The sequence below is a fragment of the Anarhichas minor genome, unplaced genomic scaffold (genome assembly GCF_050575085.1).
Source record: "Anarhichas minor isolate MPS153535 unplaced genomic scaffold, ASM5057508v1 ptg000073l, whole genome shotgun sequence".
Lineage (NCBI taxonomy): Eukaryota > Metazoa > Chordata > Actinopteri > Perciformes > Anarhichadidae > Anarhichas > Anarhichas minor.
The window spans coordinates 992953-1012377 of NW_027466519.1; the positions used below are offsets into that span (position 1 = coordinate 992953).

At 40.4% G+C, this 19425-nt stretch overlaps 1 protein-coding gene across 1 annotated transcript in view; it reads left to right on the forward strand.

Annotated features, from left to right (window-relative positions):
• The window catches only part of trabd2a (TraB domain containing 2A), a 52028-nt gene extending 37374 nt beyond the window's left edge, over window positions 1-14654 (forward strand). Inside the window, exons 5-7 of the mRNA XM_076079872.1 lie at window positions 6322-6412; window positions 10430-10702; window positions 14456-14654. Coding sequence (XP_075935987.1) covers window positions 6322-6412; window positions 10430-10702; window positions 14456-14654 — 563 coding nt within the window. The remainder of the gene's footprint in view (window positions 1-6321; window positions 6413-10429; window positions 10703-14455) is intronic.
• The last annotated feature ends 4771 nt before the right edge of the window (window positions 14655-19425 follow it).

The following is a 19425-nucleotide window of genomic DNA, read 5'->3' on the forward strand; positions in this document are numbered from 1 at the left end:
TCAATAAAAGAGGAACAAGAACGAGTTGGGATAAATTCACTTCACCTGTAATACGGCTATATTATAGTTTTATAAATGTCTCTTCTGTATTTTTGTGCATGGATAGTGAAACAATATTTTTTACAACATTGAACTGTTTTAAGAGTTGTGATTATCATATAAAAACATGTACATTTTTAAAGACCTCTGCCATTTTGTATTGTACTTTGGGTCCCTGGCAGCTTTGCACAGTATCAAATTTGCAAAATGACAAGTCAGACAATTGAGTTTGTGCTGGAAAAAATATACCATGCGTGTTGGGTAAAGACGGTTTAAATGATGCAAGACAAAGGCAAAAATGAATGCACATAAAGTCATTAAAAAGAACCAAAATCAACCAGAACTGAATGTTAACACAAGATAGATGAGATATTTAGCCATGCTAACACCGTAGCTCCCTTTGTAGATACTGCAAACGACCAAAGTGTTTTGTCTAAGGGTGTGCTCAAAAACGTAGATTTAAAATGTTCATTTGACTTGAGGAAATGATGACATCATGCTCAGAAACAAGGTCCATACAGTAGGTCATTAACGGCCGAGCAGCAGAAGCACTAAAACAACATGTGGAGGTTTAGTTTGGCTCAGTCAGTAGTTTCAACCTAAAACTGGACTTCACTCTTTCTTCATCAATCTATGTTTTTTGAAATGTACAAACGTACCATTTATTTTTATGAGATAGAATACAGAGAAGGGAGGATTGAGGGATGCAACAGATTGGAGGTAAAATTGAGTGTGCTGTAGGTTTTGGAGTGGTTAAAACCAATGACAGTGCAAGATTTGTTTTTCTTGTGACCAAAGCTGAATTTTCAGGCTTTTGTGCAGACACATTTAACCTAACATATCTTGGTTTTGGCTCCCGACGTTCTCTCCTATGCTAATATATTAAGCATATCCTTATCCTGCAGCATTTGGATCAAAATGACAACATATAGTTGCAAGTAACATCATCCTAAATTGATTCCAGGCGAAAACATCCATTTTTGAAACAATTTTTGCAAGACCCATCCAGTGGTAAAGAATCTTGGTGCCTGCTAGGATGAATATTATATTAACATTAAGAGGCTCTTAGGTCTCAACACCACAAGTTGGCTACGTTACATAAATTATCAAAGTCTGAAAAAAACAACATTAACTGCTGCTATCCAGTAATTGAATTGCGGTTAAGATATGTTAACATAAAGCACTTAGTGCTTTTCTGCTTGATTCCTGTATTCCTGTCGCCATCCAACATTTTAGCAAAGTGGCTCTAGGGATGCCAATGTCAGTTGGTCGGGGGGTTTACCACTTCCATACTGAAACATCGAAACACCTATTTCACAGATTGCAATTGTGTACGTTCATGGTCCCACTAGGATGAATCCAAAGGACTTTGGTAATCCCATGACTACTCTAGTGCTGCCAAGAGCTGATTTCAATGATTGTACAAAAATACAGTATGTTCAACTGAATGCTACCAAAAATGTGATGTATTTTACCACAAATGATTAAAGAATGAAGTAAAGACTGATAGATTACATTATAATACCTCATAATGACTCTCAACCTGTTTGATAGTATTTTATCATATTGTCTAATTTCTGAGAGCAACAGTGCCCTGTTCCTTTCGCACTTGCCTGCTAATAGGTGAGGTTGAGATTTTAATAGAGGGGTGAACAGACTGTCCATCAAAGACTTAAAACAGTATGATTTAAGCAGGGATAAGAAGAAGTGCTATCTAAGCAGAGCCTGTTTTTCCAGACATTTGATATGAGCGTTCATTTAGCTGCAAAACAGGAGGTTGGCTGTGTGATCTCTATGCCAGTGGAAAACTAATAGTTTTTCTGTTACTTGTCTTTGACATGCCTGTCACTTTTATGGATGGCTTCGTCTTCTTGACTGTTGAAGACCCTGAGCTTTTGCTCGACTGTTAGCAACTCGCTGAGCCAATACAATGATTTTCCAGTAAAATCTTTTGGCTGGTTAGTACATCCGATGTCCTAGAAATGTCAAATCCTAAACGTCAGTCTATTATTTAGTTTTGATAATAGTTTGAGTAGCTTAACTCTCTTTTTTTAACATGCCTGTGTAATTTATGTTCCTAAAACCACGGCTGTGTCAAATATCTACACAAGAATAGAAAGCCTTAAATATTGGCCAGTGGCAAGGCGTATTCAAGCCAAAAGTTTGTGGCTTTATGTTATTGGCAACTAAAACACTATAGACTAAAGAAAGTACCAGACACCTCACTGTCATCTTTATTCAGATCTTAGTCGTGGTGGTAATAGCGCACTAGCAGGGAATATGCTAGCAATGGCTGTACGGGTTCAGAATGGCCTCGGTACTGCCTGTAGCGTTTGTTTATCCAACATGCCGTAATGTTATGAGAACTGCTGCATGGGCAGTGGTTACAAGTTGTAATGTAAATATCGATGTGTATGGAAAAGGAACGCTATTTAAGACTTACCATATGTTCTTAATAATGTGAGCCGCTGATTGTGGAGACTGGATGTCTTCCTAAGGACGGATACTGTTGCGGTTCTCATCTGGTGTTCCTCTTACTAAGTACAGGTGTGCAGAACGGTTTGTCTTTAACTTGAAGGAAACCTTTCTGCACGCCGATAACGAGATAATTTCACTTTCCTTACAACATAAGTGATCTGTTTTCTAACTTACAATTCCATTTCTTTCAACTGTTTTTTTACATGCAAATCTTATATTGTAAGTCAAGTGACATCATCTCATGCTGAAAGACATTCATAAAAAGTCTAAAAACAAAGCCAGCATCATCAATTCCAGATGTGATATAGAAGAAGTAGACTTATTTCAATTATCAACGCGTCTCCAAAAAATACATTAATTAACAACAACTTTGCTTCGGCAAGTGTGTGGCAAGGGTTTGTCACTGTACAACAGGGTTGCAAAATGCAATTTGTAGTCCATAAGAAAAACACACAAAAAAACAACTGTTATATTTGAAGGGTGGAGAATGAATTTAGTACAGTATCTGCAAAATGATTGTTTTTTGCAAAGATTTTTTTGGTTATTTTAAGTAAAACAATTTTTCCGCAACAGTAACCAAATGTTTTAGAATCCTTAAGCTAATAACATATGGAGCACAGGACATGAACCCTGGTGTCTGGTGTAAAAGTTGTGTGCTTTGTACATGCAGCCTTACAGTCCAACAGTACCTTCACCTCCCACACAACTTCTGTGCGGTATAAGAAAGTCCCACTTCCTGGATCTAGGCAGCAATTGTGTTTCCTCCAAATAGCAGACACTTATAGACTGTTATAAACGCTGTCACTTCATTGAAAAGTTCAGTACCACACATACCAACTCTGTAAGTTTCTATAACCATGACATGAGCTAATCTGTGACTCAGTGGTGCCATATATGAATGTCGCTGCGTGTTGGGAGTTAGCTGTGAATGAGAGCTTTCAGGTCTGTCCCTGGTCATTATCTCTGCCATCTCACTGCTCCTGGAAAGACATACAGTCTACATATTGTGCATTGATGTACATATTTTGGCCCATTTTATAGTTTTAAAATGTATGAAATTGGCCTAAATAAATAATCTGTGGAAATATATGTCAGATGTCACTCCAGAAGTGGGCTTCTTAATCAGGGGGTTGGGCCTCAACTATGGTCTGCAGGCCTGTTTCTAGTTTCTAGTAGGAGCCTGAACGGATATGACTCCTACTATTTCTTATGTCGGGAACCTAAAGCAACACTGATGTGACACATTTTGGGCCATAACTTGGAAAACTGTAATAATGTCCAAATCAAATCAATTTGAATTCATTTATTGAAGTTATGTAGTGCGGAGAGGGAAGTTATACTCAGCAATAACATCAAATGTTTATAGCTGGAGTACAAAGAAATGTTTTTATTTAGATTTGCCATGTGAAAACCAATAACCAGAAAAAATGTCTGTTATACTTTGATTTTCCTTGAAACCAGCGTAGCAGAACTAAACTTAACACTGCATGGAAGAATGCAACTTTATTTACGAGTTAGCGCCACAATGTTAGCATTTTTATCATGTGTGTTTTGTTTTGAAGCAAATGTAGAAGTATTAAATATGGAAGTAGTTTTGCTATGTGCAGTGAGTCACTGTGTGGCTCCCAACGATCTAAAAATGTCCTCACTAACCCAGGCATTGATGCTTGCTGTGTCGCTGTAGGAAAAGGAGACGCAGGTGTTTTCTCACCACAGTCTTTTCAGTGTTTGACCGCACAGACGTTGCTATTTAGATAGTGTTTTTTTGTATTCTGCAGAAAAAATGAATGCCCTTCCATAGGCTGAGGAACAATATTCATCCAGGATTGCATGAGGTTTCTTTCTTTCTGACAGAAACACAGACTAATGTATTACTTGGTCGCAAGTATTAGCAGGATGAGAGAGAAACAGAGAGATGTAGTTGTCACGAATCACCTGACATATTTGGGGCCCAAAGTTCAGGTCAGTTGCCAAAGGCTACATCATACACAAGGCCTAGTTTCAGGAAAATGCAGACCTTCTAAAACATCATTTTCTGTTCCTACTTTCTGCCTTTTTCCGTGGCATCAATCATTTTTAATCAAAGGTGTCTGAATTCGTTGTTGTTTTTAATTCCGTGACATCGGTGCAAAGGCCGGCTGCAGGTTCTGCCTTTTTTTTCAAGGAAAAAAACTTTTTTTTGTTAAGGTGGACTGCTGGTCATAACAAATTACCTCCATTAAAGTCATCCTTTAGTCTTTTGTTTGTCAAATTTCCAAAACATTTTTCCCAAAATAGGTTCTCTCAAAAAAACAGGGTGTCATTTTTGATCTCCTAAAAAAAAAGCTTCTTCCAATTTTTAGAATTGGGTTTTGGACTTGTTTTGGCAATTCATCAGACCCCTTATAACCGTTTCGTTTGTTTTTTGTTTTGTGCCCAAGGGTTATTTAAATATCTCCTTCTCTTGTCTCAAGCATATAATAGCAGAGAGTTTTTTTTTCCAGACTCGGTCCCCAAAAACACATTGAATCCTTTGGGGACACATCACCTTTGATGGTTTACCTCCTATTAAAATTTGCGTGTGTATACGAATTTGTATGTGTGTGTGTCCCTTTGAAGTTTTGAATTCCGCCCACCCTTCTGTGGCCCTACATTGTGCCGAACAGCTTCATTTGTCCCACCTTAATCCTCTGAAGTAAACTCACATAAATCACACTGAGTTGTTTCTAAACGTGGGCAGGCTGGGAAACTCTGTCTCTCTGTCTGGTTTCCAAGTCCCACGGAGAGTTTAAAAGCTGCTGGTTATTCATTTAACTCACCACCTGACCATCAGGTTTTAAAGGGTCCATCAGACTTTATTATTTTGGGACAGTGTTTCTCGAGTTGCTAAGCAGACAAAAATCACTTGCATTTACCAAAAATACTAGTTAAAAAGAGGTTATTACATTTTGTCAAATGTTGCACTTTTCGGTAGTACCGATAGTCCTCTTCCATGGTTATTACACACTGGGACATAGTTTTAGCCAACACTTATTAGTTCTAGAGATGAGGCAGCATGATGGCACCCATAGTGAATCGAGGCCAACCTCTCTCTATCGATGGCTCTGGGCCAGATTAAAGTGCCGGGGCTCATTGTTTACACAGCTCTGTGGTGCCACGGCCGAACAGGCCCAAACAATGGGCCCCTGCTCCCCCTTGTCAGAGTAAGGGGAAGAATGGAGACCTCTTGACATGGCAACCTGAAGCCTCAATGCCCCCACTTCCCGGAGCTGAGAGGGTCAGGAGCGAGGAAGAGGGGAAGAGGGGAAGTTAGAGATACGGAAGAAGGAGAATGGAGAGATGAAAATGGAGGAGGGAGAAAAAATGGCTGATATAAGGGCGGATGAAGAATCATCAAGGACAGAGAAAGAGAGACAAAGAGGTGAAGAGAAATTAAATGAAGGATAGTCTATGAAATAAAAGTAGCAGAGGAAAAAGCTGAAGAGAGGTGGTGCTGAATGGAAAGGGTGTAAATCAGCAGGTGTAAAAGTAGGAAATAGAAAGCAAAGAAAAGTCGAGCACTTAATTGTTTAGGACACAGCACAAGTATGAAAGGATGCAAGAGGAAAGAAATAGTTCAACATCTTGGGAAATAACCTGATTTACTTCCTTGCCAAGATTTAGACGAGAAGATCGATAATGCGCCATAAGGTGGTTAGCATAGCTTAGCATAAAGACTAAAAGCCGGGGAAACAACTAGCCTGGCTCTGTCAATTTGCTTGCAGTACCTAATCATTAGCATTCGGAAGGGGAGGTCATCACTTTTCTTTTCTTTTTTGGTCGCAGGTCACTTTCTTGGCAACAATACAGTCATTGATGTGCTTCGTCGCCAGGGATATGATGTGGAGCACACCCCTGCTGGGAAGCCCGTAAACAGGTACATTTACTGCTAAAATGCTTAATCCCCCCCCCCCCCCCCCCCCACACCTCCCCCCCACACACACATACACACACAGGTATCTCTAGCGACACATTTAACGACCTGCATTTTGTGATTTATCATGACAATACATGTGCATATTTAACTAATTTATCCTCCTGAAATCAAAGAAATCTTTTTCTTGTAATTGTATCAACACTGAGTTTATGTTTTATGTTCGTGAGTTAAAATTGTAGAAATGTGTTTCCTGAAATGGAAAAAGCTTTAGTTTCACTAATGATGGGGAAGGGTAAATTGCTGGTAAGCCAGATTTAGGTACAAATCCAGACATGAGACAAACCTTAAATTGTACACAAAAAAAATCAACATTACCTATAATGATTTATGATGAAAGAATATTTAAATGATTGGTTTTCTCAGGGCCATTTTTGTTCCAGCAATTAAAAAAAAATGAAAAACCTCCATAAAAAGCAGAAGAAATGTCTGAGTAACAAGAGATGACAGGAGAGACTGAGAAAGTGAGAAATACAGAGATCACGGATGGAAAACTAGACAGAAGATATCATGTTTCACCATAGCTGTTGCACATGATGACTTCTTCTGAAAACATGATTCTGTAAAAGTCCAAGGCCCATACTTTATCACTTAAATCGGTGTAGGGTTTCATTTCCATGCCACATTTTACAGGGCAACCACTGTCTCATGGCCCTGACTTGAATATATTCCTTTCAACTTTTTCACTGGATTTCAAATGGGAAATCATTTTCCCAGTAAGCACAACTCCATAGTTGGTCTGTGTTCATTTGCAGACCTGAAACAGATGTTCAAGTTCTGCTTCGGCCCTTGTGAGAAATGCGTTGTCTGCAAATAAGGAAAAACTGCGCTCAGTAGTTATCCATTGAGGGATTCTCACTTTCTCCAAGTGTTCCTGAACATCAGTATTATTTTATCGTCTCATCATAATTTAGTACTTTACCTGTACTATTGACAATGGAGAGTGAACCACTAATCTATTTATCACATAAAGGGCTCATTTTGGTGTGGAAGTTGGTGATCAAAGAAAAGAAAAGAAATAGTGAGATTCAGAGCACTGTTGTTTTTACAGTTGATACAAAGGACTTTCATTGCCTTTAAACTTCCAGCAGGAGAATTATAAACTTAACTGTTATTATATTACCAACAGTGAGCTTTACAGGAATTAGCTATTTGTTGTTCCCATTGGTTTAAACTAGTGTATCATTGTTAGTCTTAAACAAGGAAGCTGTTAACTCAATGAGCTTTAAAGTTATAATCTTTAGGATTTTCATGGAATCAAGCCCTGTTTTTGATACTTATTTATCATATCATATAATCATATTTTCCATTGTAACAGGCGGAGTCTGCCATTCCTGCACTCAAATCGAATTGCTCTCAAATACGTGAGGGATTTACAAGAAACGATGCATTGTTTGCTGTTCACTGTCCCAAGGCTGTATCAGAGCTGTATTAAGTTACTGCTAATGCATACCAAATGCATACTGCTTTACATGAAAAGCATTCAACTGCCGAAACATGGGCTGGCTTTTACTGTGAAGCAATAAAACAATGCGGTTGTCACAGCCATAAGAGCTGACCACGATCATTCATCAAAAATGAAGGTTACAATATTGTAACCCTAGTTCTATAAGCACAGGTAGAGCCATATAGTGGACTCTACGCAAGTACGTGTGGACCCCGCAGTATATAATGCAGCACACCCAGCTGTCTGCCATCCTACACCCTCTTCAGTGAGTGACGTAGGAGCGACAGGTCCCCCTTGGTCGAGGGCTCTGCTTTTGCTTATAGAACTGGGGTTACAATACTGTTACATCCATTCTAACTCACACAGGCTCTGTCCTCAACTGGACTCTATGGGCATGGTGGGAAGAGCCCAATTAATGCACGCCCTGCTGCAATATACCAGAGACCCAACCACACTAATCTTGACCAGCTAGATGTGAGTCATCACAGTCAGGTAGTATGCAAATTAGCTGGTAGAGCCATGGCCTAACCTTTCAGGAGTCAACAGACAAGCAGTAGACACCCTGCTGCCTGGATAGTCCAGGCCCCCTCAGCCTATCCTCAGGAACAAAGCCTGGAGAGGATGTCCCAGAGTGGGCAATACGCCTATCGCACCAGCCTCCTGAGAAGGAACACCCCAGAACTTGGGGATGTTCCAGGGCTGGCCCGCCATTATCTGAGTAATTTCTGCATACCACGATGCAGAGTGGCTAGTGGCTAGCCTGGACACCTGCTCCTCCCTCACTTTCTCCAACGTGTAAGGGATGAGTCTGATAAAGGCGGGGAAAGTGGCTTTCTTGGCCATGGCACTTTGGTGCAAATGTGTCCACCCTCAGGAGTGGATCAGGATTTTCCTGAACCATGTCCAAATCTGCTTCACCACCTTGGTGGGAAGCCTCCACTCATCTGGTAGGGTTCCGCCTCTGGACATGAGGTGGGCACCCCTGTTCTCCAGTCAAGGAATGACCCAGCAGTGCTGCGGGCTGAACCACGCCCTGCCTGTGCAGGCCACCACGGTGCAGTTGTTGGTCCTCATCATCACGTGTTTCCCCCATATAAGGGGCCTGAAGTGGTGGAGGACCAAGAACACTGTAAGTCTTCATGATGGTCAATACAGTCATCATCACACAGTTTGCCAACTGTTTGCTGCGGGGCTGTTTATCTGTGTTCCGATAGAGTGGACCGCAACCTGCACACATTGAACACAACCCCCAGCCACCTGTTGGAGTGGCTGAGGGTTGTTGTGCTCTGCTTCCAGTTGACCGCAAACCTCAACTGGAGTAAGACCAATTGACCCTTGTCGAACATATCGCATTCTCTGGACTTGGCCATGATGATGAAGTCTTCAAGATAAAAGAAGACACTCATGCCACGGTCGTGCAGTGGCTGCAGTGTCACATCCACACATCTGCTGAAGGTGCGGAGAGCCAACAGAATAGCTGAACAGCAGCCTGTTGTACCGGTAGGCTATCCCCTGGAAAGTGAAAGACGCAAGAATTTCCTTTGTTTCGGAGCCACCTCGACATGAAAATATGCGTCCTTTAAGTCGACGGTGGTAAACCAACTCTCCGTGTGCACTGTGGTGGTCGGATAGCTGTAAAGATCTCATGTTTAGATTCTTCAGTTTAAGGAAAAAAATATGCTCAGTGATGTTCCTTATTCACTGGGGCTGTCTATTTTTTTTCCACTATGTAGATTGTAATGGAGATAAATCTGACAAACTACCCACCAGCCACCAAAGAAGTGTTGTTGAAAAGGCCAACCCAAGCAGAGCTTATACCTCCTGCTGTGAAGCATGTAGTGCAGTCTACCATAGCAGACTCCGCGGGTGGCTATCTCATTGCAGATCTGTGTTCTTGTGTGTGTGTGTGTGTGTGTGTGTGTGTGTGTGTGTGTGTGTGTGTGTGTGTGTGTGTGTGTGTGAATGAATATATAACACTTCTGCAGCACAATCAATTTCTCCACCATTTATCCATTTGTTCAGGAACCAATACTTGACAATACGGCAGAGAAGATTTTTGGCTTTGGTGGTGGATTCCACCTGAAGTGGCTTAGCTGGTCTCTCCAAACCAAACGTAATTTTGTATTGCCATGATTTCAGCCCATATTGGAATTGTGCAAACTTTGACTTACCATCCACCCAACTGACAGGGACATGCATAGAAAAAAGACTAGAGGAAAACAAGCATTCCTGAGACTCACATTTGTTTGGCATAATTTGCATGCAAACAACAACAATCTACAGTCTTTGCTGAACAAAGCATCCACAAATCCTAGTACCTTTGAAGGACAACTAAAAACACTATTCTACCCATCATATAGGTTTACTCCAGAAGTATTGATAATATTGTGTGGGACAAATAGGTCACATACCACATAAGCTGACGTTAAAGGTCATATTTAAGCGTAAATGGCACATTCTGTGACTAAATTCTTTCAAAAGTATCTTACGTTCCTGTGATTTGCACCCACTAGGAGATCATCATCCAGACCTGACTCGCCAGAGTCAGAAGACTACCACGATGAGCCCCCTCTTCTCGAGCCTTTCCTCCACGAGCTCCCCCACAAAGAGGACGATCAGGGGCATCCCCTGGAGGACGATCTGTTACCCCACATGCTTCTGCCGCCGGACAGCCTGGAGCTGCTTGAGAAAGCAGAGAGAAAAATGCTGAAGAAAAAGAGGAGGAACAAGCAGAAGAAACAGCGGCACCGGCATTTTAATGACCTTTGGGTTCGCATTGAGGAGAGGTAAGAGGACAGGGGGAGGGGTGAAAAGATGAACGTGCATGGCATCTTGTTTCTGATACACATCTGTCATTAATGACTTGTCTGTCTCCTGTGCTGTGAAAAAGGGATGAGGAGAAACGTAGAAAAAGCGAGACGGTCACAGGTGTTGACAATAGAAAAGAAAAGAGTATAACGGTAAAAGCTCAGAGAAGAAAGACGGAGAGGATGTGAGAGGAGGGAGGGGCAATTGGAAATGTGTAATGCAGCCTTTCCACCTGTCTATAGAATAGAACTGACACTTCCTGGTGTGATGCCGCAGGCTCAAACAGCCACCATATCACATCACCATAGTCTTCATGCAATCTGCACAGATATCACCACATACACACACACACACACACTCCATGCAGCGTAGTATGAGTCCAGACTAGTTCCTAGATAAGTGTCTTAGATGGAAAAATAGCAGCCTGGGAATTCCTGCTAAGTATCCGGTTTTGTTCTCACAGTAGCTCCAGGCAGGGATCTATGACCGGACAACAAAACAAGCTCACCTTTCAGACAAAAAGGAGACCTTTGCACAAGGTGTGGTCTGCCGTGTTGACAGTTATTTTAGTTTGTTGTAATGGCACAATGTTATGTTGTGATGAATATAATTGTGCACGTGGGCAGGAAGCAAAAAAGGTTTATTTGACCCGACATCCATTTTCTACACCAGCTTATGCTGCTCAGGGGATAATCCATCACAAGTCATAACATATACTTTATAGTCAGACAACCACATTCATTCACACCTATTAAGAGATTCCAGTTCACCCGACATGCACATTTTTGGACTGTGGGAGAAAACATTGCTCGTAGCATGTTGCTTTGTCGCTCGTAGTGTGAACATAGTATAAAGGTGCAAAATCAAATTGAATCTTTTTAGTATAATTTTTTTCTTTTATCTGACTCCTGAATGAGCATGTGTTTGCCTGGTCAACCCTCCCAGACTCCTAATTTGTGTGGAACTTAGTGCTTGTTTCCGATGGCTAGTATCAACATTATACAGATGGAAACTGTTTATGCAGGAACATAAACTCTGGTCCTGCCGAAGCCATAGGCTACCATTAACCATGTCATTTCAGTTCAATATTTGAAGTCTGTTTTTTACCCCGACTCTTCCTCTTCCTTTGTTAATACAAAGCTGCAAATTCCCTCTACATTACATTCTCCTTTGTCTGCTACAGTTTACTTCAACAGTCCAAAGACATGCAGGTTATCGTGGTTGGGAGAATGTAAATTGTCCATCGGTGTGAGCATGTTTCTCTGCATGTTTAAATCTGACTACGGGATATTGGGATAAACTCAACAGTTCTGCTAGAGGTTAAGCACGTGAGCAGATCTGAGTCCTTTACGTTTGCTGTTGTAGCAGATAACAAGTTGCATAATAACAGTGCAGTGGACTGTGGGTCCTGCACTGGGGGCGGAACACGTGAAAGGAACAAGATGAATGAGAAATAAGAGAAGATAAAATGTCTTTTTATCTCAAATTGAACCTGGTAAGGCTACAATTTATTCCAGTGATTTCAAAATTGCAGCTTACTGGTGGGTAAGGGTTTGCAAAACTGGACTCTGCTCTCAAGCATCTAGATATATTTTACCTCCATATATCCGTATGTGTTTTTCCATATACAGTATACAAAATTCCAAATTCTTTACAGGAAGAAATGTCCAACCATGTAGCGTCTGTTCTTCACAGGAACAGAGGGGGTTTGTGAACGCTTGTGTACATTATGTCTGCAGAAATGTTTTCTCTCTTTCTGAGAGCCCGTGTATTTTGAACGGAAAGGAAACAGACTGTTTGTGTACATATGTTAGTGTACACGGTGCACATCTTTGTATATTTTAACGTCTGAAAAGGTGGATGATTGAGAAAGGGAGAGAGTTACCGAACTATAGAGCCACAGTTCGCCGTTGTGTTTGATGCATGACACCTCTCTTTGCCCTCAAATCTAAATAAACCTGCTCCATAACTTTAAAAAAAATGTTTGCTCTGGACTTTTAAATTGCTGCTTTAATAATTTACAGACACTTTAAAATAAATAAATCTTGCTAAACAAGGTACCAGTTAAGAGTTCTGCCCCTTGTTTGGTCTGAAATAATCGTCCATACTAAAATGTATTTAATAACTAAAGCCTAAAGCTGCAGGCTGTACAGTCTTTAGACAACACCAATCAATGCAAAGCTTATAATATTATCTCCAAGTGTCTGTGAGTAATGAAATCAGTCATGGGTAATTTTGTGAGGGAAATAAAAAGAGTGTAATCTGCGAAGCGGCTTGTGTTTGATTCTAGAGAGGATTGTTACTGCTTTGGCATGTCACTGTGATCTATGTGCTATTGCCTATTTGGGTGTTTTTTTCGATCATCTATCACTGATTCTAACACTGCATATTTTAACCATCTTAATTTCACTGGCGCTTAACTCTCCAAACGTTTCCAATGTTGTCCCTTCTTCAGCCAAAGAGATTGCAGCCGGCCATCCAAACGGAAACTCATTTTGTCCACAACAATCCCTCTAAATGTGGTCTCGTTTGTCTGCAGTCAGAATAGCGACCGATGATAGGTGAGGGCTGGGACGTAATTGAATTTTTTTTGCAATGGTGATAGACACACTTTTCTTTCCACACTGCTGTTGCAGCTCACTGGTATGAGGAGATTCCGACTTCAGGAACTTGGGTGTTTGTTTTGCCTGGCCTCGTCCCAGTCCAAACCACACAAGCTCTGCAGATCAAACGGCAGATCAGAAATGATTTAATTGCCAGACTTGTTTAAAAGAGGACAGATACAGACAGAAAGACAGGATATATAATATTGGGAGGAGAAGAAAAAGAGAAAGAGAGCGAAGCATGCGGGTTGATTGGCTGTTGGTTTATAGCCATACGCTGATCAATGGGTTGCAAGCCTCGGAGTTTTGTATTCGCTAAATCTTTGCTGATTGGCCTGTGGATTCCTTTGTTGAGAATGTTTCCTGTGTAGCATCATTCATATTTCCATTGTTTTTTTTCCATGCAGTCTGCACATTTTCTCTTGAATCGCGGACGACATGGCGACGTAGGGAGTCCGGTTCTTCTGCAGATTATTATGATTTTCTTTTCAATCCCAAAGAACAGTATAGTGGCGAAGTATAAAATAAATAAATATGGTAATTAGTCCGGAAATAATAAGGTCTTACCCAAACTGTTGTAACTCCTGAATATGGGAAGGTTTTTGAGCAACACACTCTTGCAAAAAAAAAAAAAACCTGCTTTTGAATTGTTATTCTCACAACGTACATTAGAGGCCCCTGCCAACTTGGTTTCATATTTGAAATATTTTCTATGATATTTAATAGCCATGAGTAAAAAAGCAACGATCAAATTTAAAGCTAGGAAAAAAAAACATCCTTTGCTATTACTTACTAATCTGCTTCATGAGGATTTGATCACATTTGACTGACGGCAGCCTGGCAACATGACCACACAACCCCATAACTGTTGATAAATGTTGCTAAACCCTGATTGGTTCATGGCAGTATGTAACATCAAATACATTTTCCAACTGAACTCCGTCCTTCTCAAACCTTTGAGGAGAACACACACAAAAACACTAAATAAGCAAAGCTGTTCTAACTGTAGGACCCCATCATTCATAGTAAAAAGCTGATTTAGAAAATTGGTTTTGGGGCCTTTAAAAGAAAAGGATAGATTTTTATCATCTAATTTATCTGTTCTGCTCTCTTGTCTTCTCTCCGCAGCACTATGGTCCAGTCTCCACCTCCCCCACTGGTTCGCATCATCAATGGTTACATCACAGTGCAGCCACCTGACAGAGTCCACAGCCACCACCATCACATATCTTCAGCATGGACCACCTCCTCGAGCTCACCATCTTTACTTGTCTTCCTCTGCACATTGCTTACAGTCATCCCACAGGCATGGACTGCGTTTCTCTAGTAGAGCATTAGTTAGTTGGGACTCTATAAAAGCAGCCAGCCCTTCATGAGGATGAACTCTCACATGTGGTGGTTTTCCTGTATCGGCTCATGTGCAGCGAGATCTGATCGTGCATCATAAGACCTAGAGGAAGCTGGAAAAGAGTGTGGTGAGTCGCAGAGGCGACGAAACAGCATGGAGAGAGGATGTGATATCAGCTGTAGCTGTCTGGTAACAATACACTCCATGGATGTTGGGTTAGATACACTTTGTGTTGAATGGTAAATCATATAGAACACGTCTCTTACAAATTGAGGCCTTCATGGGCATGTAAGTTCATATAACGTTAGGACTCTTGAAACATAAATGTTTTATAAGGTTTCAGTTATTTTACACACACACACACAGCAGGAGCGAGTACACAGAACGCAGCAGGAAAGAAAAGCGAAAGCTCACAAACGGGAAGTGTTACCGGACATCTCACTGACATTACACAGCGTGTCAGTTCCCTTAGTGTTACAATAGACTCTAAATATTCAACATTCAAGCCTCTGAGAATATAAGTTCTCATCTGTTCACTGAATGAACCTGAGAACTTCGCCGAAACTATTGCTGAATATCAATTACCTTCAGTAAGTACAACTGGAACCATATGTCCTTCGTCTGTGTGTGTGTGTGTGTGTGTGTGTGTGTGTGTGTGCGTGTGTGTGTGAAAGAGAGAGAGAGAGAGAGAGAGAGAGAGAGAGAGAGAGAGAGAGAGAGAGAGAGAGAGAGAGTGTGACAAGCAAAGTCTATCGGCTCTTAAACCCCCCTGGCCTTACAAACAGAAGTGTTTCTCCTAAGACCTTAATTTATTCTTCAATTTTAGAAGAATTTGTTGCATCAAAGCCTATTGCGGGGGTTAATTGTACATATTGTTTCTAAATATTATAGATGTATTTTAGAATTATAAAAAAAAAAATGAAAATCATCAAAAGTTTTGTTGTTGTTTATATAAATATATAAATAGATATGCAGTATATTTTTGAAAACAAAATCAGGAACTAACCACCATAGCCCATGGCAGGTGTCTCACTGACATGACATTTTTGGAAAGGGTATTATACTTTATGTATCAGTGTTATCACTTGCGTTGCTGTATGCGTCTGTTGAAAGGATTCACGTTATGTGTGTTTTTTCTCCACATAGAGATCATTTGTTTAATTTATTTAACTACTATAGTTATACTGTAGGCCATATCAAACAATCCCAACGTTTGTTTGTTTTTTTCAAATTTTTCGCGGTCATGATTTCCAAATGTATTATTTCAAATGTTTTCAAGTATGATTTCAAATGCATATGATAGTAATAATTCTTAAATATGTAAAGCTGTCTACACAGACATACAGCATAGTGTTCTAGGTCTTTCACATTTCACTTACGGCATGAGCTGATTGTAATAGTATTACTATGACAACAATAAAATATTTATCTACATTAAAATCTGATTGTATTGCTCGTGCTTGGCTGCAAAGCAAATCACTCGGTCAGATCCTGCCATCATAAAGAGGTTCAGAGCTGCTTTGATCAATATGTTCATATTAACAATGAATCAAATGACTAAGAGCAGTGTGAGAGGGAGTGCTCTTCATGAAAAACCAGCACTTAAGTAGCCCCTGACTCTGCATTCCCCCTCAGCGCTACAGAGGTTATTTTTTGTGGCATTTTTGCCTCCATTTGACAGAGGACAGCATAATTCACTACATGTATACTCAGGCATCAGGTGTCTCTCGGTTAAATGCAGTAAGATGTAATATGTCTCAAGGTACTTTAAGACATATTATTAATTATTGATACAAATCAGTAATCTGGTGTCACAACGGCATCACACTGATCGTGTGTTCTGGCTGTTCTGAACAAATGTGTGGGTGAGTATACACACACACACATGCTGCCCTCCTGCCCTGACCCAAGGTTCATGGCATGTTTATGTGAGGTTAATGTGCTGTGATAAGGCTGCTATTAGAAGCTGTTTGATGTGTGCATGTGGTCCGGCCACAAACAAGGCAGCTGCTTTTTCCAGCGCATGTCGATCCTGCAGGAAACAAACAGGAAAAACAGACTCTTTAGATGTACAGGAAATGAGAGTTAATTGATGTGTTGTATCAACAGGAAAAGAAAGCTAATTGAGTTGTTAGTTTGTGCTAGAGGAGGTCATAGAGGTCTGCCTATAGTATAACTGATGTACACGATTAATGTTAAGACACAAGATATTCAGGTATAAGTGAGGTATGAGAGGTAATTGATTCAATCCACAAAGTTCTCACTAAGATTTAACAGAGCTTTTTCTCCGTCTGATTTGTTTGATTTCTTACAACAATACTGTTTTTTTCCTCCGCTAAGAAGGAGCAGTTTCAGCTCACGGCTGCATGCTGAGTCCAGGCCATTCCTTTGTTGAAAGGCATGCTGGGAAGTAGAGTAAAATCACTAATTGAGTTTGATGGTAAAAGCTGACCTGACTCAGGGGTAACATCTGGGATGGAAAGGCCATCCCAGACTGATCATATATGACACAAACAGCATCTGGATTTTCCCTCTTTAATTTGATTAAGGTAGGTGGCATTTTGAATCTGTCTCTCTAACACATTATGCCTCTGACTTTTCCCCCGTTGATCCTATGTGTAATGTGGCACAGAAAATGTGCAGTGAAGGACCAGCTTTCTATTTCATAACCGTGTATCGCCAACGCAAACTGCTCAAATAAACCCCATGAAACTCACATCATGTTTAAAAAAAAAAGAAGAATGTGGCTCAAAACAAGATCTTTCTTCGGCTCCGTGTAACAATAAACTTTAAAAACAACAGACCACGTAAGTCACTCAGTCACTCCATAAAAGAATAAACAAACAGAGGTGCAGGTCACCCCTCTAATTGCCTCCCGTTGAGTATTTTTAATGGCTGATGTTACAGCTCAGATACACTGCATGAAGAATAGTGTTCAATATGTAATTTAAGCTTGTACAGCCTGTACGTCTATATCAGTTGAGCGTAATTGCAAGCTCACACCCAGGAGTCCAGTGACGGCAAACATGATGGACATGAATTAGCTGCAGGATAGTATTTCAACCAGAATCAATTGGAACACTTTCTTACGCACAAAACGATATATAAAGCATTATCTAGATAGGTGAATCTTAGTTAAATTGGTTCTATCACGTAAAGGAACATTTTTTAGGATCTGTTACCGCACCAGTGTGGCTCATTATCCCCTCTTTCATCACGTTCATATGAAATAAATATGCTCTTGACAGACATCTACCCCTTAAAACACAATCAAATAAGAAAATGGGTCTTATGAAAACACGCCACACTGGGCTGGAGGTGGGGTTGCCAGATTGGAAAAAGTAAACCTGTAGAAATTGAAAGCAGATGTCCATGCAGACGCCTGTTTCCTGTGGAGCAGAAAAGGTAAAAAATAAAGACATGGCATTGAAAATCGTAGGCAGTTTATGTCCTGGAAACACGGGAATCGTACGATATTTATTGGCGCTTGCCGGTATAGCTAAAGACCTCGTTAAAAATAACACATCCCTTGTGAAGAAATCGGAAAATCACACCTTGCGATGCACAACTGAATTTAACGACAGACAGAACGTATGCGCTGTAGAATGACTGGTTTTGTTTTCTTTCATGATTTTAAAAAGAAATAATAAAAAACGAGTAAATAATTATGTCGGAGAGAAGAAATGTGTTCACTGTGACTTTGGTATCTTCCTGCCATTGATCCAGATCAATCAGTGCTTCTCATGTTCTTTTTGCCAGGACATGGATACTAATTTCACCCATTATTACCAATCCTTTGAAGCATTCATCCACCCGATTATGCGTTCGTGCAGCCGTCTATATAACTAGTCTCTCTGTACATTTTGAGCCGCACGGTCAAATCCTTTTCCCATTATTAAAACAAGCCCAGCATGTTATTGTTTATTTGATGTAGCGCTGGTCAATCCTTCACAGTCTTGTACAAATATGCCTATATGTGTCGGTCTTATTGTGGCTATTGTTACTGCATCGGACTAAGAGTCATTGCAGTGTGTTAACTGAGAGCCACGGTAATAAGTGTTCATGTTGAGTCCTCTGTATATTTGTTTTGTAAATCTCCTTGGGGTTATATTTAATATGTTTTCAATGCAGTTAAGAGCTTTGGCCAATGGGAGTTCATAGTGTAAATAACAGGATTTCTCTATATCAGAGAACACTCTATTCTTGGATTGTCTATCAACATTTGAACACAGGGGAGAACAAAAGGAGAAATGATGTATGTATTGTCACTGCTCCACCTCTTATTTTAAAGCTGTAGGTATAAACTTGAGTTTTCTTAATAAGGAGGCCATTTTATGGCAGTTTTATTTAAGACAAAAATGTTTCCACAAATGGATTCTCCAGCCCCAACTCGACATAATACATGTTCTGCCTTATTCATGAAGTGTTGGTATACACGCACAGGGGACATTCACCCATGAGTTTCAGACACCATTACCTTTAAAAGTCATGGTACATCCCCAGCGTTTTCCCAAAGGCTTGGTGGGTTGAAAAAAATCACAATGCTTGCCTCCTCTGTGTGAAACTAATCCCTGAAATACTCCAAACTTCAGGAACCTATTAGTTTCAATGAATTCAAAGCAGTTCTAAGGACAATGGAAGATGCACGTATTGGAAATATTCAGGGCCTGGATTATGTCTCCCTCTATGCTTTGTACTTTTCCATGATTTTTTTTTTTCAGAATTGTTATTATTAATTACCAAATTTAAA